At 38.1% G+C, this 21,317-nt stretch overlaps 7 protein-coding genes across 7 annotated transcripts; 5 read left to right on the top strand and 2 right to left on the bottom strand. All coding sequences in view use genetic code 12, as the record gives it.

The window, feature by feature from the left end:
* Window positions 1-222: 222 nt before the first annotated feature.
* CPAR2_102000 (Zn(II)2Cys6 transcription factor) lies at window positions 223-4,191 on the top strand (the record flags this gene model as incomplete). Its single annotated transcript, XM_036812134.1, has 1 exon — window positions 223-4,191. The coding sequence occupies one exon, from the start codon at window positions 223-225 to the stop codon at window positions 4,189-4,191; it is 3,969 nt and encodes a 1,322-aa protein (XP_036663345.1).
* Window positions 4,192-5,121: 930 nt separating this feature from the next.
* On the top strand, window positions 5,122-5,469 carry CPAR2_101990 (pyruvate transporter; the record flags this gene model as incomplete). The annotated part of the gene is made up of 1 exon (XM_036812123.1): window positions 5,122-5,469. The coding sequence occupies one exon, from the start codon at window positions 5,122-5,124 to the stop codon at window positions 5,467-5,469; it is 348 nt and encodes a 115-aa protein (XP_036663344.1).
* Window positions 5,470-5,759: 290 nt separating this feature from the next.
* Window positions 5,760-6,863, top strand: CPAR2_101980 (uncharacterized protein; the record flags this gene model as incomplete). Its single annotated transcript, XM_036812112.1, has 1 exon — window positions 5,760-6,863. One exon carries the CDS (start codon window positions 5,760-5,762, stop codon window positions 6,861-6,863), a length of 1,104 nt encoding a protein of 367 aa, XP_036663343.1.
* A 163-nt stretch (window positions 6,864-7,026) lies between these two features.
* Window positions 7,027-7,923, bottom strand: CPAR2_101970 (uncharacterized protein; the record flags this gene model as incomplete). Its single annotated transcript, XM_036812101.1, has 1 exon — window positions 7,027-7,923. The coding sequence occupies one exon, from the start codon at window positions 7,921-7,923 to the stop codon at window positions 7,027-7,029; it is 897 nt and encodes a 298-aa protein (XP_036663342.1).
* Window positions 7,924-10,126: 2,203 nt separating this feature from the next.
* Window positions 10,127-11,752, top strand: MSS4 (1-phosphatidylinositol-4-phosphate 5-kinase; the record flags this gene model as incomplete). The annotated part of the gene is made up of 1 exon (XM_036812089.1): window positions 10,127-11,752. One exon carries the CDS (start codon window positions 10,127-10,129, stop codon window positions 11,750-11,752), a length of 1,626 nt encoding a protein of 541 aa, XP_036663341.1.
* Window positions 11,753-12,091: 339 nt separating this feature from the next.
* On the bottom strand, window positions 12,092-13,498 carry CPAR2_101950 (uncharacterized protein; the record flags this gene model as incomplete). Its single annotated transcript, XM_036812078.1, has 1 exon — window positions 12,092-13,498. The coding sequence occupies one exon, from the start codon at window positions 13,496-13,498 to the stop codon at window positions 12,092-12,094; it is 1,407 nt and encodes a 468-aa protein (XP_036663340.1).
* Window positions 13,499-13,795: 297 nt separating this feature from the next.
* UTP20 (Utp20p) lies at window positions 13,796-21,295 on the top strand (the record flags this gene model as incomplete). Its single annotated transcript, XM_036812067.1, has 1 exon — window positions 13,796-21,295. The coding sequence occupies one exon, from the start codon at window positions 13,796-13,798 to the stop codon at window positions 21,293-21,295; it is 7,500 nt and encodes a 2,499-aa protein (XP_036663339.1).
* Between the last annotated feature and the right edge of the window lie 22 nt (window positions 21,296-21,317).

Genomic DNA, 21,317 nt, shown 5'->3' with positions numbered 1-21,317 from the left:
TGATGTGGTTAATTTTACAACACAAATAGAATTGGGGATAAAATAGTACAAGAAATAATCGACAAATTCATTTCATGAAGAGCACAACTACTGCATCTCAACTAAAGGGCTTTATGATGAACACACGGACTGCAGTATGAATGAAACAGTTATCTCCCTTTTGCACCAATATTTCCGTATACTAACAATTGTTTTAGATTATAGTTCAATTAAACTATCGCAATGTCTGATATATTACCAATTTCCTGCGTTTCTTGCAGGAGGAGGAAGATCAAGTGTAACAAAAAGAAACCATGTGATCAATGTATAAAGAGAAGTGTTGAATGTGAGTTCCCAGGGACATTTAGAAACATCAAGTTATCGGAAGATGGAACAAAAGAAGGTAGAGTTACCGATAACATTAAGTCGAAGGAAGAGCCACAGCCCGTGGAGGAGTTGCAACAAGACAAGAATATTGAACTACTACAGCAACAACATGCTCAACTTCAACTAAACCAAGAGCAAATCAATCTTCAACAGCAACAATTACACAATCAGCAACTTCAACAAACAATAATGGAGCAACAATCTCAACAACAACAACAACGTCAGGAAATACGACCTACTCGTATACCACTTCAAACTTTGAATGAAACAGGGAGTGTCAAGAGTAGCACTGGCGCAAGTTCAAACTCATTGCTTACCTCCACATCAGCTCAGAGCTCACTAGCTACTGACCCACCATCTGTCAGTGATTCTACAGGAGCGGAAAGTTCTGCAAAGTTTATTTCACGCGACGTAAAGTTGAATAACAACATTTCTGGGCAATCTGGAGAATCTGGATCAGAATACTCAGGAGAGCTGGCAAGAATGCACGCTTATCCAAGACAAATCGGTTCAAGTGATGTCGATGACATGTCCATAATGAGGGAAAATTTCAATATGATGAGAGCGGCCAATCAACAATTGTTGGATGAGAATCGAAATTTGACTCAGAGGTTGGAGGAAATTTTACTGAAGATTTCTGTTTCAGATACTACCCCAGGATCCACATCTTCATCTTCCTCGTCAGCAGCTCCAACAAACGCTCCCACAGATACGCCAGGAGTTTCTCAAGTTAAAAAGACGCCATCTTCCAGTACCGCTACGTCAAACTCTAGTACCAAACGAGATAGAACAGCTGACTCATCGTCAGAAGATCTTCCAAATAAAAAGGAGAAAGTTGGTTTCTTTGGCCATTCCAAGGCTAGTTTTCCTAATGACTCAGCAAGCGCAAACCAAGGAATGTACTCGACAAATGTACCATTTGCAGGAACTGTACCACCAAAGGAATCATCATCATCCGGCGGAAGTAGTGGTGATGAAGTTGGCCAGCGAGCTGACTCAACAGATATGCAATCAGCATCAAGGGATGTTAAAGCTACGCCACCTACAAGGAAAGTGCACAAGTTGAAACGTAATAAATCCGGTGGAAGTGATGGGTCAAACAATTGGGAGGTAGATATTGATGCTTATCAAGCGCATGAATCTGTCAAATCTAATCGGATGGTGGAGAGAAGTGGTAAAAAAAAGAAACTTCCGATCTTACCATCATACTTGTTGAAATATGAGGATCCGGATATCAGTACTGATTCAGATACTAATCGTGATGTTTTTCGATTAAACTTTGAAGTGATTATGAATTTGGTGTACAAGTTTTTTGAAAGAAGTCCGTACTATAGAACATTCATCTCGGCATCTCATGTGTTTGGATTTTTGAACAATTACGAAAATATTAACGATAGAGATTGGAATAATGATGACGATATGATGTTGATCTATATGATTTTGAGTTTATCTGTTCAAAGACTCAGCTCAAAGGATTTTGTTGATTTGAATTTGTTACCAGCTGGATCTGTCAACACTTGCACAAAGTACAGAAAGTATTTGACCAGAAACGTTTTGCACAGAGGTTTTGAAAGATTGAGACACAACTTGGTAAAAGAGTCTTTGTTGTCGATTCAATCATACATTTTGTGCACCGAGTGGTACTTTTTGGAACAAAAGTATGAAGAGTGCTGGACAATGATGTTTCATGCTTGCTCAATTTCTTATTCTATCGGTTTACACATTATGGGCAACTACAATTTACAAGAAGTCAAACCTGGCAAACAGTTTAAGAACTTGATCAGTGCCACCGCTGAAGATTCAGATGTGAGTGACAAAAAGGAGTCTTCAGGATCAGAAGAAGACGACAAGGGTCAAGATGAAGGATTGGATGTCACACGTTACAGATTATGGTTTGCATTGAAATATTATGTGTCGCTGATTTGTTCGATTTTTGGAAGACCAAACCCAATTTCAGTTCAAGTCGGTATGAATGGGTCTAATAGTGGATTAGGTTCAGATATCCCTAATGAAAGAGCTCATATTTTGTTCAAAGTAGGTGTTTGCGAATCGTTGAGGTTATCAAATTTGATGTTGATTGAAAATTTCATGATTGACTTTACGTTGCCAGATTTACTTGATTTATCACACAAATTTGATCGCGAAATTGAAATATTGAATCGTGCTTATGCATCACTGATAAATGAGAGTATCACAGCTGAAGCAATGTTGGGACCTACCAACGTGATTGAACACTTGATGATTGATGACTTTACCGGACGCCCATTGCATTTTACAAGTTTGGAATTATTGGCCGACCTCATCATCTTGCACATCAACAATGCCAAATTGTATGAACCTTTTATTTGCAAGTTTGAGAATTTGAAGGGCTATGATCAAATTGTGACACACCAAACTGAATCAGTGGCCAAGTTTTTGGTATTGTTAAACACATTCATTGAAGGGTTTTTGAAACATTGTGTTGATGAAAATTTCCAAGAAGGGGGATTTGCCGGAGGAGTCGACTCTAATGATGAATCGATGTTTAATGGTCCTGTCAAATTTGGTAAGCTTTTCAAGTCATATTTCCCATTTTTGAACTCGTTTATATGTCAGGGAGTTATTGTTGTTTTCACCTTGTTGCACTACAAGTCCAAAGATTTTGTTGCCAATGATAATGATTCGGTATTGAACAATGACTTTCTTGGTTTGGTTGAAAGTAATTTGAATTCGTTGATACATTTTGAGCAAAGGATGTCTACAAAGTATATTACAACTTCAAGAATGTGGTCATCCAACATGGTTTACTTGATAAACCGAGTGTTGAATTTGATCAAGTTGCTTTATGAGAAGCAAGAGGATAGCACTGTTGCTGAAGAAGTTAGGAGACAAAAGCAGTTGGTTGGAACATACTCATCATCGCCAGAGAACAACAACAATAGTAACAACATCAGTAATTCCAATTTACCAATCACCACTGCTAGAGGTAATTTGTCATACTTGCTCAATACCAATCCATTTGGTGACCCATCGCAATTTGAATACTTGAATGGATTTCATTTGAATGATCCATTTTGGTTAACTGAATCTGATGGCGCGATGCAGTATTATGTTGACGACGAAACCAGACAGAATAAGACCCTTGCTGGATTTAAACAATATGCACCTTTGAATGACAACCAGGATACTGGAATTGGCAATGACGATAAAAGAAACTCAAACACTTCCATTACAACTGGTGGCGATTCAAATGATATTACTCCATCCAACCAGGCGCCTTTATTTGGAGCTAGTAGTACTAGACCATTCATGTCTCGACCACCATCGGATTTATTTGGGTTTAGTTCAAATTTCGGCAATTGGAATGATGTTGGCAATATGCAAGGTATGAGACAAACGCCAAATAGTGGTGCCAATTCTGCAGCAGGTACACCAAATATTGGAGCCGGATTGAATTTTGGTGGTCGTAGACCAATGTCATCGAGTTTGCCTCCACCTATTCCAACACCTACATTACAACAACAACAACAGCAACAGCAGCAGCAGCAGCAATTGCCTCCACTTTCACAGATGCAACAACAACAACAACAACAACAACAACAACAACAACAACAACAACAACAACAACAACAACAACAACAACAACAACAACAACAACAACAACAACAACAACAACAACATCTAATTCCCACATCACAACCACAACCACAACACCCCACGCCAAATTTTATGGGTGGTGGATACATGTTCCCACAACCATTAGGATTCAACCAACAACAATTCCCTAGCGATCAAGTTCGTTTCAGTCAAGGAGACAAGCAGCCACCAACCCAGGATAAGAATTAAAGTTTTGCTTTTTGAGAGTGATTGATTTATGAGAGAGAGATATTTTTTACGATAATTTATGATTTCAAAGTCTTTGTTTTATTTTATTTTTGATAGATGGGGTCCTTTTTACTGTGTGTAGATGATTTTAATACAGTTTACATATGGCTTAAAGGTAGAGATACGTAGGCAATGTGTGAAAGGAGATGTGCAACATAGTTTGAGTTGAACACCAGTCGTACTGTTTAGTCGTGTTGTTGACAATCTTTCGTAATAGCAATACTCTGAGTGGTTTATTTTTTTATCACCGTTTTATTTTTAAATTTGTTGGGGAAAAAAATTGTCTCACTTTGCAACCGAGAGGTTTGAGTGGAGGTTGCGTGGGGGGGTGACAATTGACGCCCCACCCCGACAAGAGACTTGGAGCAATCGATGGATAAACCAAACTCAAAAACGAACCACCTATTCAAATATGGGCCAAATGACGGACGCACAACTGGGGCACTTTGGTGGATACATTTGGGTGCCCTTGCCACACATTTGGTGGTCTTCTCTCATGCAGGATTGCATATCGGAGTTACAAAGTGTGTCTCTCACTTTTTTACGCTGCTACCCGCTAAAAAGCAAGGACTGCAGAGACTGCAGAAAAAAAAAAAAAGAGAAAAAACTCACCAACGAAACAAAAACTACCAATCTCATTTTTGAGTATATATCATATAAAGCACGTAACGAGAGTATAGTCACCTGGCTTAAGCTTACTTCGCAATCGATATACAATTACACATACATATTCCTCAAGATCTGTCACTTGAACCCATTCACGACTCCAACTGCAGATACATCGAAGCCGAGTTCCCCACTTTCAAATTTATTAGCTAAAAAGTTGAAAACTAATCCACATAGGAATTAAGCAAGCACCTACTACTACTGCAACAACTTCTACACTGAACCATGTCTACATTCAAAAAATTTGCCGATAGTCTTTTCTCCAAAAAGACATTGAAATACATGTGCACCACCCATTTCTGGGGTCCAGTATCAAATTTCGGTATCCCTATTGCTGCCATAATGGATTTGAAAAAAGATCCTGAAGTCATTAGTGGTCCAATGACCGGATCATTGATTTTGTACAGTTTGGTATTTATGAGGTATTCGTTGGCAGTTATTCCCAAGAATTACTTATTGTTTGGATGTCATTTTGTTAATGAGTTGGCGCAATTGGGTCAAGGGTTTAGGTGGACCAAGTATCATTATTTTGATAAAGAAGCTAATGCTGAGAAAAAGGCTATAAAGAATTAAAAGGGGCCGCGTACGCGGTGACGGGATGAAGTTAAGTTTTGGTGCACCGTTTTTATTCGATAAATAGATTAATGTTCATGAAATAAATTTATTTAAGGATTGATGTAGTGGAGGTTTGAGGGAACGGAAACAGTTATGGCAATTCAAGTTGATATTAACCTGCGTGGTAAGCTAAGGAAGTTCCCAAAATTTCAGGCAACTTGGTAGCAACCACTGGTGATAAAAGTGCCGCAGACTGAAAATTTGCCGTTGATTACTAAGAGCTTTACACTGTCGATAATAGCAGCTCAATGAGGGGAATAACGCTCTTACTATTCACACTAATTTCGTTAGCCTTAGCGTATTCCCCATCCAATGTAATACAAGCAAACGATAAAAATTTCCAACAAATAGTCACAGCATCGGGGAAATTCACCTTTGTCGATTTCTATGCCGATTGGTGTCGTCATTGCAAAAAACTATCACCGGTAGTTGATCAACTACTGACTTTATTTGCAGACTATCCTCAGATCCAAGTGGTCAAGATAAATGGCGACAAGGATGGTAAAAAGATGAGCAAGAAGTATGTTGAAATTGGGTATCCTACATTGCTAATGTTTGATGATCAAGGAAAACACGTTGAATTTGATGGAATTAGAGATATTGAAGCATTTAGTAATTTCATTCAACAATTCAGTGGTGTAAGGTTGGATAAATCACGACAAGATGAGGTTGAAGAAGTTGTGCAACAAGAGGAGGAAATTGGAGACGCAATTGTGTCGTTGAAACCGAATCTGTTTGAACAACAACTTCAAGGTACTCCATATGCAATTGTATCAGCTGAAGGAAGTTGGTGTTCATTTTGTAAAGACTTTGCTGGTATTTTCAATAGAATCGCAAACACTGTTTATGCTAGGAACAAAAATATCTTGTTTGCCACATTGACTGTTGATGAACAAGGTAGTGGACAAGAAGTGCTTGACAAGTATGGAGTCAATAGATTACCGGCATTATTGCTTGTTAAAGATGGTAATTTGGACAATGCTGTTGTGTATGAAGGAGACTTGAGACGAATTGATAAAGTGATTGACTTGATTAATGATTTTACTGGTACGTTGCGTGATAGCACGGGAGATTTGAAAGAAGGAGCCGGCGTGATTTCAGAAATTAGTCAATTGATTGCCGGGGCAAATGGCGATTACACAGAGGTGATTACCAAGTTGCATGAAGTTAGCGGCGACACTGTTGATTTTTACAAGTCTGTTGTTGAGAGTTTATTGATAAACCCCAATGCAATAAATTTGGAGTACAATAGAATCGGGTCAATTTTGAATAAAGATGTTGATAAGTTGAGTGGGGTTACGATTGACTCATTGAAACAGAGATTGAATGTCTTGAATCTGTTGCGGATATAGACCCGAGTATAGACAATAAACGAGACGTAGATGCAGAATGTGGAGGCTTCAAGATGCAAAGAGATCAATATAAATGCCATAGATTCTCTATCAATTCAGTGGTGAGCGGTTTGCTTCTTTATAATTTTCCATTGTGCACGATATATACAAGTTCTCTTTCAAATCACCACTCTATTGGATTGAATTTTTGAACTAATCTCACCTTATCCGGCCATACTTTACCTCCATGCAAAATACATTCATCAATAATTGGTCTTACATTGTTAGGCTTGCACAACGCTAACCAAATGTTTCTCCCCGACAGTTTTAAATAAATAATAACATTGGCAGCATATTTGTGGCCACCAATATGGTTTATAAACCCAACATTTACTCCACCAGGTGATGTATCACACATGTCACGATACAAATCCAACTCTCTTAGATACATTTCCATTTCTCGTTTCATTATTGGTGCGGTGATTCCACATCTCTTGTCTCTTGTACGGTGGGAACATAGAAGAATGTATGCCTTGTTAACGTCAGGAATTATTTGTGGGATTTGAGCTTGAATATCGCTCACTTGTAGTTTATCATGGTCAGTGGATGATAAAATGCTGACCAATTTTGTCAAGACTTTATCAACTTCAGATACTTTCAATCCTTTTATCCATAGAAAGTATGGAAGCACCAATACATCACCAGTTTGCTCAGTGATGTAATCTTCATCAGTGAACATTTCGTCACTAGCAAAGGATGAACACGTAACTTTGATGGTGCCTATTGGGGTGTCACCGTGCTTAGAAGCCCATGATGCTACTGCATGAGACAATGTCCCCGATGTACCAGTTGCATCGTGCGGCCAATCAGTTCTTCCTGTTGACACGTTCAAATGCAACCCATATGGTTTTGTAGACTGCCAAAGCTTGTCTGATTCTTCAAATGATAATGATTTAGGGAACTTGGAAGTACAATCGTCGCATGTTTCTGGACAGGTGCTGATTTCGAATCCTAAATGTTTGATTTGTTCTTCAGTTGATTGTTGACCTGATTTGCCAAAAAACTTGTTGAGAATCGTCATCGTGATGGGAAATGTATAAGGATGCACAAAGTATCAGCGACTATTCTTTTAGGTCGTTTCTTGTCAATTTATAAGGATGGTGATATGTGTGAAGAAAGGAATTAGTAAAATTATTAATTTAAATTCAATCAGATTAAGCCGTCTAAACGACATACAAAAAAAAAAAGTGCGAGAGAGAGAGAGAGAGAGAGACAGAGACAATGCACGCACGAGAGCCACAGTGTTAACTCCTTGTTAACTCCGTGTGTGTGTGTTGTTGTTGTTGTTGTTGTTGTTGCGGTAGCTTCCGTATATGGATGTATTGAATATGTACTTATTTGTGATATACGGCACTAAATCCTAATTACAAGAAACAATGCCAAAAATGAAGTAATATACACATATTCCGATGAGAAGAGACAAACAAAATTGGATGAAATATCGGATAGATATAAAGCAACCGGTCCGAGACAATGTAAAAAAAAAATACACGCGACCCAAAACTGAAAAAGAACAAACTATTGTTCTAGAAGCCCATAAGGGTTGTACGGCGTTATCAGTTATTGATCCTCCAGGTGGAGAGGAGGGTTACACGTCTAACAAAAATACACACAAACTCACAAGACCAAATGGTGACTACTTTAAATACTTCACACGAATACAAAAATGACATGAAAATAATCTCACAATCTTTATCTACATATATATAGAACAAATCATTCATATTGCGTATTTTATACTGACTGTATTGTAACTGAAACCTTTATTGCACAGCATTCGCATCAGCTTTACAAATACAACTTAGTTTCGCCGTATAATATTATGGCCAATGTCTTTCAAAGCATCAACAACTAGACCCTCAACAATAGGCTCGTGGACTATGAGACGCATCGTGTAGCCTCCTCACTTGCCTAAGATTAACCGTGAAGACCACTAATTCCCATGACAATGTAGCTGGTTACAATCTCCATTCCACAAATAGCATTTTCCAACCATTTTACAATTAGCTTGAATGGTTCCACTGATTCCATTAATGTAATCACGTGTTTAAACTCCATGATCCTTCTCCAAATCAGCAACACATCAAGTGTAAATACGGCCTCGAAAGGTGTCGCAATCGCGTAGTTGATTTCAAGATCTTCTCAATCACCAAGTTGTTGTGGGGCCCTATAGACAGTAGGCTCGACATTGTATTTGTGGGGATACCCTTGCAACAACTCCTACTAGTTTCCCCAACATTTACACTTTCTTTTGTTTGAAGACTAATAGTCCCAACTCAGTGTACAATTTGTAAAGACGCGTAGCAGTATCTTTGGTTGATGAACACAAATCGCATCAACGAATAACAAGGTTTATCCCAACCAATGTAGAGAGGATTAATCTCTCACATCTCAATAAGCTTTGATGCCCCTTCTGCCTTTCCAATGGCTTTTCAGAACTATGACGCGTTTGAAACGCCTTGTGCAAAAAGTTGTACCTCCTCCCACCCCTTTCGGGCATAAGCAATAATTGAAAAATGGACATCAGTGTTGTATGCCACTAAGTATTCTATTCAATCAAATACAGGAGTATTCTCAATGTGCCCTGTGGTGTAATCATATTGGTTATTACTACTGTGTTGTAGCAAAGTGTTTATTCAAGTCCAATGATTATAACACGGTGTTGTTGATTGGCATAACATAAAACTTGAAACTCTCTTCTAGATTTACAGTACAATACACCCTTTTTGACGATAAATAGTGTAGTGCTTAACTTTGTGTAATGCAAGTAAAAAAAATTATATTTTTTTTCTTCATTTTCTATTCAAGCCATCATTTTCAAAGCGTATACAACAGCAACAAGACTACACTTTGAGTTGTTTAGTTATATTAACTACCTACTATATCCTTGGCAATAACAAACCTTGTACCGTGCTATCTAAGCTGGTAAACAGAGCTCAACACAAGTTTGCTTATTTGACCAATACGACATAAACATACACACACAACATACTACTACTACTACTTTGTACAATCCGCTCATTCTGATCATCGTCAACAAAAAAAAAATAGACTGAGGAAAGAAGAAGGAAAATAGAGTACTAGAGTGTACAAAATATCCCTTTTACAACCAGCAACTGTCATTTCATCTTACCAGCATCAACATGTTGCATGTATCCACTGAAGTTGATTTGAATGATTATCATCTTCATACACCAGGATACAAAAGCAAATCAAAAAATAGCATGTCACATGAAACAATACTACAGTCAAACCATGAGTCCCCAGCTAATTCTGACGATTTGTCAGAAAGTAGAAACACTCATGCTACTTCACCGCCGTCATTTGACTACTACTTTGACAACAAGCACAAAGATGATGAAGTGGAGACTCACTTGTCACCAAAATTGAATGATTTGATGACATTTTCCGACATTATTGAATCGGATCCAATAACAATACCCAAGGATTATCATCACCGGCAAAGCAGTGACACAAAATGGGTGTTTAAAGGAGACGAGATAGTAAAATCGATATCTCAACCTCACCCCCAACCGGTGACTTCTCAGAATATACCGCAATCATTATTACCTAAGGAATTGGAAGATACGCGAAAGGAATCGATTGTAAGTACCAACGATGCTCTCCAAACACATCATCAACAACAGCAACAACAACAACGTGCTGGACTTCCAAGATCAACAACCACGGATTCAATTCAGATGGAGCAATCCAATGTGCATCAAAAGAGAGTTTTACAGATTAAGAATCTTGAGGAGCAGGCAACCAGCAGAGCAGAAGGAGAGACATACAAGGTACTTTACTGTATGTTGACGGGAATCAGAGTTGCAGTTAGTTATAAAGCAATGGGTGTTCACAAGTTGACATCAGCTGATTTCAGTCAAGTACAAAAATTTACTTTCCAGGATAATGATACCATTACTCCAGCCCTGAATTATGATTTTCGTTTTTATGATTATGCCCCTCAAGTTTTCCGCTGGCTTCGAGACCAATTCAATATCGATCAAGCAAATTACCTTATATCTATAACGGGCCAATTAATTGTATCGCAAATCAAATCAGAGGGTAAATCAGGTTCATTGTTTTATTTCAGCAAGGATAACGTCTATATCATCAAGACACTAAGGTATAACGAATTTAAATTTTTACAAAAGATTTTGGAATCATATGTTGATCATGTGGGCAAGAATAAGAATACATTGATTAGTCAATTTTATGGATTACATCGAGTAAAAGTGAGAACAAGTACCGGGAAGTCAAGAACTCATCATTTTGTCATTATGAATAATCTTTTCCCACCCAATGCCATATTGAGTCAGACTTTTGATTTGAAAGGGAGCACAGCTGGGAGATATACTCCAATCACGAAGGGGAAAAAGTCAACATTAAAGGATAACAATTTCCTAGAATCGAAAATAAAGATTGCATTTGGTCCAGAGATTCGCGAGCAATTTTTCAAGCAATTGCAGCTGGATGTTCAATTTTTAATCAAAAATGGAATAATGGACTATTCATTACTATTGGGGATTTGCAATTCTAAAACTGGTCATAGCAATTGGGAACATTATGAAGAAGATTCATCTCCCACTGAACGGTTGAATTATTTTTATCGACAAGATGGTGGCATACAAGCAACAAATGAACGTGACCAACCGTTACCAGAAATATATTATCTTGGGATAATTGATTGTTTGACTTATTATTCAGTGAGGAAACGATTGGAGACATTTTTCCGATCGTTTGGCCAATCACGAAGTACTATCTCTGCAATACCTCCAAAGGAGTATGGTGTGAGGTTTCTCAAGTTTATTCAAAACGGAACCACTCAAGGGAAATTCAAGACGGAATAAGAAGAAGAAAGAGAAGGGGAGACTTTTAGTAGAAGGAAAAATGAAAGGAGAGCAGGGCGGAGCTTGGGTAACGCTGACATGTGCATTGCAATAGATCTAAATATTCAGGTTATAGCATCAAAAGTTTTAGGTTTGGCTAATCAAACTCTCTTGTTTTACTCTGAGATTTGTAGACTTCGATGGGTACAAGCACTATTTGGTTGGTTCAACGACCAAGCGCTCCAACGGTTATTCTTCTCTACTCTGTGGGATAATGCAACTAAACTATTGTCATTCTTCTCTACAATACGCGATAATGCAATTTAACTAATTGTTGTTTCCTTACCAGCGAAAGAAGAACTATTTCTTGTATGTTAAAACATCAACAATGATGTTGACAATGCTCACCAAAACTTCAACCCCAACAAGAACAATGACGATAAACTCCAAATTCTCCTCATGCGAGTGACCCAATTGCTCCTTCAACAACTGCAACAAATCCGATATAACTTCCAATCTTTGATTCAACAATTCAACACGTTGATTAATTTCGAGGTAGCCTCTAGTGGCTTGATAAATTGGTTCCAAATGAGGTTCAGCCCACATAAGTTCTGGTGAATCCAATACTGAACCGTGTAAATTGATGTTGATCCTTAAAATGAACAATTCTCCAATAGACTTCATGATTTCGTCCCTTGACATTTCCACTTTACCGGTATGGGCAATCTGTTGAGGGATATCTTGAGTATCTTCAATGGTATTGTCGACCAATTCTTCAAATAAAGATATTTTAACTGATTGGGCAAGTGCATGAGATATCGATAGTTTCAACATGTAGTTTTCGTCATCTTTCAATGTAATGAAATCATTGTATATCCTTGGTTGATAAGATTTAGTAATGTAGTAGTTAAACTCCTCAATTTGAATGTCTTCGGCCGATAGTTTTTCACTTTCAAACTTGGCCAAATCCTCCAAGAATGCAGCTTCTTCTTTTTGAGTGAATCCCCACATGATGACAACACCATATTCAAATACAAATAAATCAGACCTTTTACCCATGTCGATTTCACCACCTTCGTCAGCTAACCTAATCAATTTATGTCCATTGCCATCCTCATCATTACCATTGCTATTGCTGTTGCTATCACTTCTCCAGTCCTTATACGTAAATGGGGTATACAAACATTCATCAAACAATTTAGGACTGGTATTGTGAATTCTCTTCCTATCCTTTAACCATCTTAACAAATCCTTCATTCTGTACGATGCACAAGTACAATACGCCGTGACTCTGGGCAATAAATCCCTATGCAGTTTTCCCAAAGTCTCAGCATCCTTACGAGCAAACGCGTTGGTGATTCGTTTTACTTGAGAATAAACTCTTGTTGGTCGTGTTGCAAAAATATCATCTCCTTCGTCATCGTCGTCATCGTCATCGTCATCACCAGAAGTTACTTGTCCCTTGGTAATGTCATCCAAATTAGGGTCCTCTGGTAATAGTTTTAGTTTCTGTGACGTTCTACTTGTTCTTTGTAATCCTATTTTGTTTGATTTAGACATTTTGGAGTGTGCTTTTGTAGTTGTGCCTAATGATACAGTGGGAGTACTTGTACCTTGCTTCTTCTTCGCCAATGACACATCCGTTGTATTCGTGTTTGTGTTTGGTTTCGTGTTCGATGAGCTGGATGTTGCTAGAATTAAGGGATTCTCTGGAGCATCATTGTGTGATAGTAGTGGTGTGGTATCATCACCATCTGGTTGCGACATTGTTTCTATTGTCGATTAAACGGCAATGGTAGAATTGTAGAAACAGCTTATACAGTCAATATTCCAATTATACTTGTATTTGGTAAAGTGTAACCTGAACAGGTGTGCAAATGATTATGTATGTATTTGGATTTGTGTGGTATGTTCCTCTTGATGAAAACATGTGGGTTGTTTGTTCTCTATTGACCGGGATTCGCATGATCTCAATTGGTAGCAACCTGTCTCTCATTCACTCTCACTCTCACTCTCACTCTCTTTTCTGTCTAGTTTTTCTATTGTTTTTTTTTTTTGTTTGAGATGCTCTTCGGTTTTTCTTCAATTTTTTACAACCAAATTGGTCATACAGACACTACTACTCATTTTCTACTTACACTTGTACTTGTACCATATACTTTTACTTTCGTTGTTCAGATTAGCTTCCAAAGGATGCCGAAGAACAAGACTACTGAGTCAGGGAGACGACATGCTTTCATTTCATTTCGAGAAAGAGTCGATTCCATCAAGATTGAACCAAACAAACGACTCGATAAAAGAGTTCACGATGAAGTAGAATCATCTCATTTGTTGACGACACTTGAACACTGGAATGAACTTAATCTATCGGGTACATTCACTGATTTATCATCAAGCATTGAAAATTATTGTCAGTCCTTGCCGCAAGTGCTACATCACAAACAGAGGATTTATGAAGAAATTTATCAAGCGATTCACAAGAACGACATCCACTCACTTCAACCCAGTTTGGAACTATTGAGTCAATTTATACATGATTTGGGACCGGATTTTATGCCTTTTTACGAAAAAACATTGGGTTTGTTAGTCGAGGTGGTTTTGATGCAAAGTCCAAATGACATACAAAATAATAGGAATACATCCAATGCTTTGAATTGGATTTTCACCACATTGGCATTTGCATTCAAGTACTTGGTAAAGATATTGACTCAAGATTTGCATCCAACATTCTCTGGACTTTTCCCGCTATTGACGTTGACAAATAGGTCCTATATATCGAGGTTTTGCGCAGAAGCGCTTTCATATCTTGTTCGAAAACTGAATGCCGACGTTCTCAGAAGGTTTATTCACCATGCCATTTATGACAACGTTGAAACAGTGGAGTCCAATGAGCACTACCTGGAATCGTTAAAAATTTTGTTTAGTGAGTCCATGAAGAGCACGAGAGGGTCATTCCACACAAAGTCTAAAACAATTTTGACGATATTAATGGAATGTATTATTTCCGAAATCAAACAGGAGTATCAGCCTCAAGTTACATCATTGGTATCGGATATATTGTTGGATGTTTTGCATCATGGAGAGCAAAATTCGTGTCAGGAGTTTTACAAGTTGGTATCGGGGGCCGTGAGCGATGTAGTCCAATCTAGTTGCAGTGACCTCACGCTATTAATGTCAAGCCAGCTTCTTTCATCATTATGTTTTGTTGATTCTGGAAGAAAAGTCAGTGACTGGAGCTGTGTGTTGGATGTGGTCGATGAGATCCTTGAGGTTGTCAAGAATATACAGGATCCTTCGATTGAACTCACTGAGTTGCTCGTTTATATGATGAGCATAATCTTCAGAAATGTTAGTATTCCGTCCCTCATGTCACGCCACAGACGATACTTAGATGCAATGTACAACTTGAATCAAGGATTGAGTTTCCTTCCTTTCGCATACGCTGGACTAACTGTTGCTGGTGAGAAATTGAAAAACTTTGGAATAACCAAGTACATTCAGACGTATATCAACAATGCAAATACAGTCGAAAAGATGCAACGTGTAGTTTTGTTTTTGGAGAAACAAGGCAAGCGATTCAATTTTACTATACCAGATCAACTATTGGATGCACAAACACAACATATTGCGGCAGATTTAGAGCTGGACGGTTTTGAAGACATTTATTGGAGATTACTACTTGTGAAGCACTCCACTGGAAAAAGTTTTGACGTATCAATCCTAGTACAGTTGGCAAAAACAGCCCCAGACTCGATTATTGGCAGAGAGGTAGTTACTTTGGCTATTGAGTTGTTAGCACCAAAATTGGAAAAGTCATCACCTATAGCTCAAGACTTGACTTTGTTCATTTTGGAGAGATTTGATAAATTTAGTCGATCGTTGAACTTTTTGCCGGCAATGACCCAATTTATAAAGATTGTTGATGATCCACAAATTTTTTTGGATCCCGCATTAGTGTGTTTACTTTTACCAAGTCACGACACCAGATCCCATGCTATCGATCTCATCGAGTCGATTCTCGCGATACAACAAATACCCACCTCGCCCGTGTTTCAACAAATCAAATTGATTGAGCAAATACCGTTAACAATTGATACTGGACGTGATATCATGCTTAGGGTTCGTAATTTAGGAACAGAACTTCTGAAGCAGGTGAAACCAACCCAATTTGACAAAATTACGACAGTTAATTTCTTATTTGGGTTACTATCGAACAAATTTCAACCGAGTTGGAAAGCTGTTTTTGAAGCAATTCCATTAATTGCGAGTACCTGCAAGAGCGAGATTTGGAAATGCTCATTTGAGTTTTTATTAATGGATTATCAGTCGAGAGATGATTTGGAAGAAATGTTGCCAGGGGTGGATTCAAATTTGATACTGTGGCAACCAAAGAACTATAGACTACACCAAAATTTTGAACAATTTGAAAACAACTATTTGGTGTACTTTAGAAGCATTGAAAATTCAATCAATGGGTTGGCAAAGAGTAGCTTTCAACAGAATGAATTTGAGGGACTCGTTCGTACCAATACACTACAAGCTCTTCAGAATGCCCCTTCTGTTGTTGACGTTTCAAAACTTGTTGATTTTTTACTTGATGCAAACCAGCACATGATTTACCAAAAATGGTCCAAGAATGACAAGAACGAATATTTGACACTATTGTCAAAGGTGAAGAATTTGAGAAAGATTAGTGGCAGTGAGAATTTATTCAATTACATGTTGGACTTGTTGACAAGCACGTACACCAAAGTGCAACAACTAGCACTTGATGTCATCTTTGCATTCAATGACCAGATTATCAATAAACACAGAGACGTGTTGAGAAACTTTTTGGATGATGTTACATTCAGTGACGAATTGTCAAAGTTCACATCCATCGATTGCCCAATTGAATATAATGACAAGCAACATATTATGCCATTGGTGATAAGGATACTATTTGGCAAGTTTCAAGGAAAGCTAGCAAGTAAGAGTAAACAGGGTGGTAAGAATGCGGTGCTTTTGTCGTTACCCAGCTTCTCAGATGAGGAAATAGCCTCTTTTATTGGGATAGGAGCGAGCAAGTTAAATTACAAAGATTATTTTGGAAAAAGAATGTCAACAGCAGGCTTGGGATTCGATTATGGTGAGTTGAAAAAAATCACTGGGTTCATCAGTTTACTCCAACAAGTTTATGAGGTCTTTAAGAAAAATCATGCTTCGGTTTTGGCCACCACCATTGAACCTCTCTTATATTCACTTTTATGTGCCCAGAACAGAATTGATTGTGAAAGTGATGAAGAGGATCCTGTTTCAGATAAAATGGCGAGACATATCAGACTGAGTGGAATGAGAAGCTTGAAGGAGCTTTTCCACATCCTTGGCCCAGAGTTTGATTGGACACCGTATGTTGGAGTGGTAACTAACGAATTGATTGCACCAAGATTGCCTAAATTTGCCAATGAAAACTTACAGCAGCCCCTGGCCGTACTATCTTTGATGTGTTTCTGGATTCGACTGCCAAACACTTTACCCTTTTTGTTCGCCAGTGATTTTGATGCAGTGAAATCCATTTTGTCACTTTTGGAAAAACAAGACGCGAAGGAGTCTGTTATATCAGTAGTGTTGGACTTTGCCGTTACAGCTTTGGAAAAGAGGAACGATACAGAGGAGAGCTATTTCACATTGTTAGCTATAGTGGTTGATTCATTGCTTCAAACGTTGTCGTCGATTATTAATAGGATAACTAATCCTGAAGTGGGGTCGAAGGTGATCAAAACGCTCCTTCTTATGATACAGGGGGACTATATCGATACAAAGGAGACGAAATCTGCCTTGATACAGTCATTAACTTTTGCGCTTGAGCGTAATAACCAACAAATTGATGTCAATGATAAATCAAACATTCTTGTTGCTCTATCATCTTTGTTGGCAAGTTACGAATGCTCATTTGAGAAAATTTTGCCGTTGTATCAAGCTTGTTCTAAACTTCTTCGGGTGATATCCACAAAAGACGTTCGTGAGACATTGGCAACATTGTTTGGTGTACTTGGGTCTAAGTTTGAGCGTTTGCAAATAGTGTCACAAGTTGTAATTGGATTGAATGCCTACATCTCAAGAATGGGCGAGTATGATTTCGAAAACAGACTTGACGCATATCGATTGGTGAATGAGGAGTTGTATCTATCATTGGATCCCATTCAATGGTCTCCTCTATTGAGTAATGCATTGTTCAATATCAATGATCCAACGGAGTTGGCAATACGTGTAAATGCTGGGTACCTATTGAAAAGATTCGTTGATTGTTATACGTCCAAGCCGTCAGCAGGGGAGGCTCAGCCATACATTCACTTGTTGAAAGATATGATTCTTCCATTGGTGCGTATTGGTATAAGAAAGGAAAACGAGGATGTTCAAAATGAGTACGTGGCTGTTTTGGAGTATATTATCAAACATGACAAGTATTTCCCAGACTTGAGGGACTTGCAAGTGTTGATCGGAACTGAAGATGACGAGGAGCTGCAATTTTTCCGCAATATAAATCACATTCAATTGCACTTGCGTCAAAGAAGTATTCGAAGATTGAGTACGGTTGCCGACTCTATAAATGGCAGCAATGTTTCACATTATATATTGCCATTATTAGAGAGATATACCATTTCAAACGAAGAGAGGTATAGAAACATTGGACTTGAAGCTTTGGAATCAATCAAGATTCTTGTTCGCTCGATTAGTTGGAATCAATATAAGGCCATTTTCAAACGTTATTTGGCTGGTCTCAAAATGGATTCAGAAGTATTGAGACAACGAGTAAACTTGGTGGTGGCAATCTCTGCTGTATTGAAAGATCACAAAGATGACGGCACGTTGTTGAATGTTGGGTCCCAAGATGATATAGATGGGTTTTTGCAAACAGAAGTCTTACCTCAAATCACGAAGATATTGCAAGTTAGAGATGATGATACCATTGTGGCACGTGCTCCATTGGCTGAAGCTGCAATTAACTTGATTTTGTCGCTCTCAGATGATAAAGTGGAGGGCGCCTTACCTTCGGTTTTAACAAGTTTGTGCCAAGTGATGAGATCCAGGTCGGAAGAATTGAGAGATGCAGTGAGGAAAACATTGGGGAAGATAACCGTTGCGTTGGGAGCAAATTATTTCTCATTTATCGTTAGAGAATTGAAAACGGCATTATCAAGGGGTTCACAAATACACGTTCTCAGTTATACTGTTCATTACCTTTTGCAATGTTTGGCACATGTGTTGCAACATGGTGATTTAAATGAGTCCATTTCGTTGACAATTGATATTGCAATGGAGGACATCTTTGGAGCAGCAGGTCAAGAAAAGGACGCTGATGGTTACACGAGCAAGATGAAGGAAGTGAAGTTTAAAAAGAGTTTTGACACCTGTGAGATTTTAGCGTCAAATATATCTCTTGACCATTTTGGTGAGTTGATTAATCCAATCAAACTTTTACTTCAAGAAACAATCAATCACAAAGTTCAAGTTCAATTGGATGAAGTACTTCGGAAACTTTCACTTGGGTTAAACCACAATACCGAAGCTTCGAATCAAGCTATATTGCATTTGTGTTTTGAGATCTTTTCAATGTCAAACGAAGCTGACCCGAATCAAAAAATAACTAAACTTAGCGAATCGGAACAGCATTTCTTGACAACTCTAAGCAGAAAGACAAAGAGTCATGTTGATCGTCTGCCATATAGGCAGACAATGCAAAAGCTTTCTCTTGAATTGTTGAGGACGGCTATTTCAAGACACGAGAATTTGCTCCTCACTTCCAATTTGAATGGATTTGTCCCATTATTGGCTACAGCAATCAACTCTGAAGCTGAAGGTGTTGTATTAGCTTCATTGAAGGTCTTGATCATTGTTGTTCGTTTACCATTTGATGAAGAAAGTCAAGGAATTTTAAAGTCGTGTGTGAGGAAAGCTTTGGTTTTGATTAAAGATTCGCCAACAACAAATCTGGATGTATGTCAGGCAGCCCTTAAATTTTTGGCAACTACTATCAAGCATAATCCAACAGTGGTGATAAAAGATTCTGCCATAAGTTATGTATTGACAAGGGTTCAACCAGACTTGGAGGAACCCAACAGACAAGGTTTGGCATTTCAATTTTTGAAGGCCGTTGTCTCTCAACATTTGCTTTTGCCAGAGATCTACGATGTAATGGATAGTGTTGCCAAATTAATGATTGTTAACCACTCAAAAGAAATTCGTGACATGTCAAGGTCAATCTATTTTCAATTTTTGATGGAGTACGATCAAGGAAAAGGTAAATTGGAGAAGCTGTTTAAGTTTTTGGTCAATAATTTGACATATCCCACTGAAGAAGGTCGCCAATCGGTAATGGAGCTTATCCATTTGATTATATTAAAAGCTGGACCGGAGTTGTTGGACAAATTGGCCTCGTCATTTTTCATAGCGTTAGCAAATATCCTCGTTTCTGATGATTCCTCAAGATCTAGAGAAATGGCCAATGTATTGTTGACAAGCATGATGAAGAAACTTAGCGAGGTAGATTTCATTGAGAAATATTGTACTGCATGGTTACAGCAATCATCAAATGTGTTGTTGAAAAGATGTGGATTTCAAGTTTACAAAATGTTGACAACTGTGTTTGGTATGAAGGTGTATCCGAGTTTGAATAAATTGGCATTGGAAAATATATCAAAAATTCTTGCCGATTCAAAGTTCAACGAGGAGGGAAACAGCGTTGATTGGGAACTTGTGTACTCCAGTTTATCCGTTTTTGGAGCCATTGTTTCTTGCTTGAAAGATCAAATCTATGAACAAAAATACATTTCACTTTGGGACTCAGTAATCGATTGTTTGTTGTATCCACATTCATGGATTAGATTAATCACTTGCCGTTTGGTTTCAGTACTACTTTCAAACCTTGATAAGAGCAAGTTGGATAACTCTAAATTAGAGTTGATTGCCACAAAGCTCATTCACCAATTGCGAACTCCGTCATTATCGGATGAATTGGGTACAATGTGTATCAAGAATTTAACATTTATTGCTGTCAAGTGGGAAGATACCCGTGCACAGTTGAAAACCGGCGATGGTGATGAGATGCAATACGCAAATGATTTCTTGATTAAAAGAGTATGTGGTATCATCAAACAGGAGAATCAAACAAGCCTTGCCAAAAAGATTTCAATTAAATTTTTGATCTTGTTCATTCAGTTGACCAAAGAGGACCGTATGATTGAAGTTTCAGAGAAAATTATTGATTCATTATACAACTTTACAGATGAAGAATATAGTCGATCATTGTCCGACGAAGAATTGATAAACATTAGTTTACAAGCATTGAATATGGTTCAGGAAAAGATTGGAACAACTGAGTATACTCGATTGTTTGCCAAAATTAGGCACCAGGTTGATACCAGAAGAAAGAGTCGTAAAGCCAAGAGATCACAAATGGCAGTTACTGCACCCGATATTGCTGCTAAACGTAAATTCAAAAAGCACGAAAGGGTAAGAGAAAAGAGAAAGCATGAAAAGGATGAAAATGGGTATTATAAACCAAAGAAAAAGAGGGTTAGATAGAGGTGGTTGTTTACAAGGACAA

This window comes from Candida parapsilosis, contig 005569 (assembly GCF_000182765.1).
Source record: "Candida parapsilosis strain CDC317 annotated contig 005569".
Lineage (NCBI taxonomy): Eukaryota > Fungi > Ascomycota > Pichiomycetes > Serinales > Debaryomycetaceae > Lodderomyces > Lodderomyces parapsilosis.
Note: the sequence above shows the minus strand (reverse complement) of the source record. Positions and strands in the feature narration are given on the sequence as shown.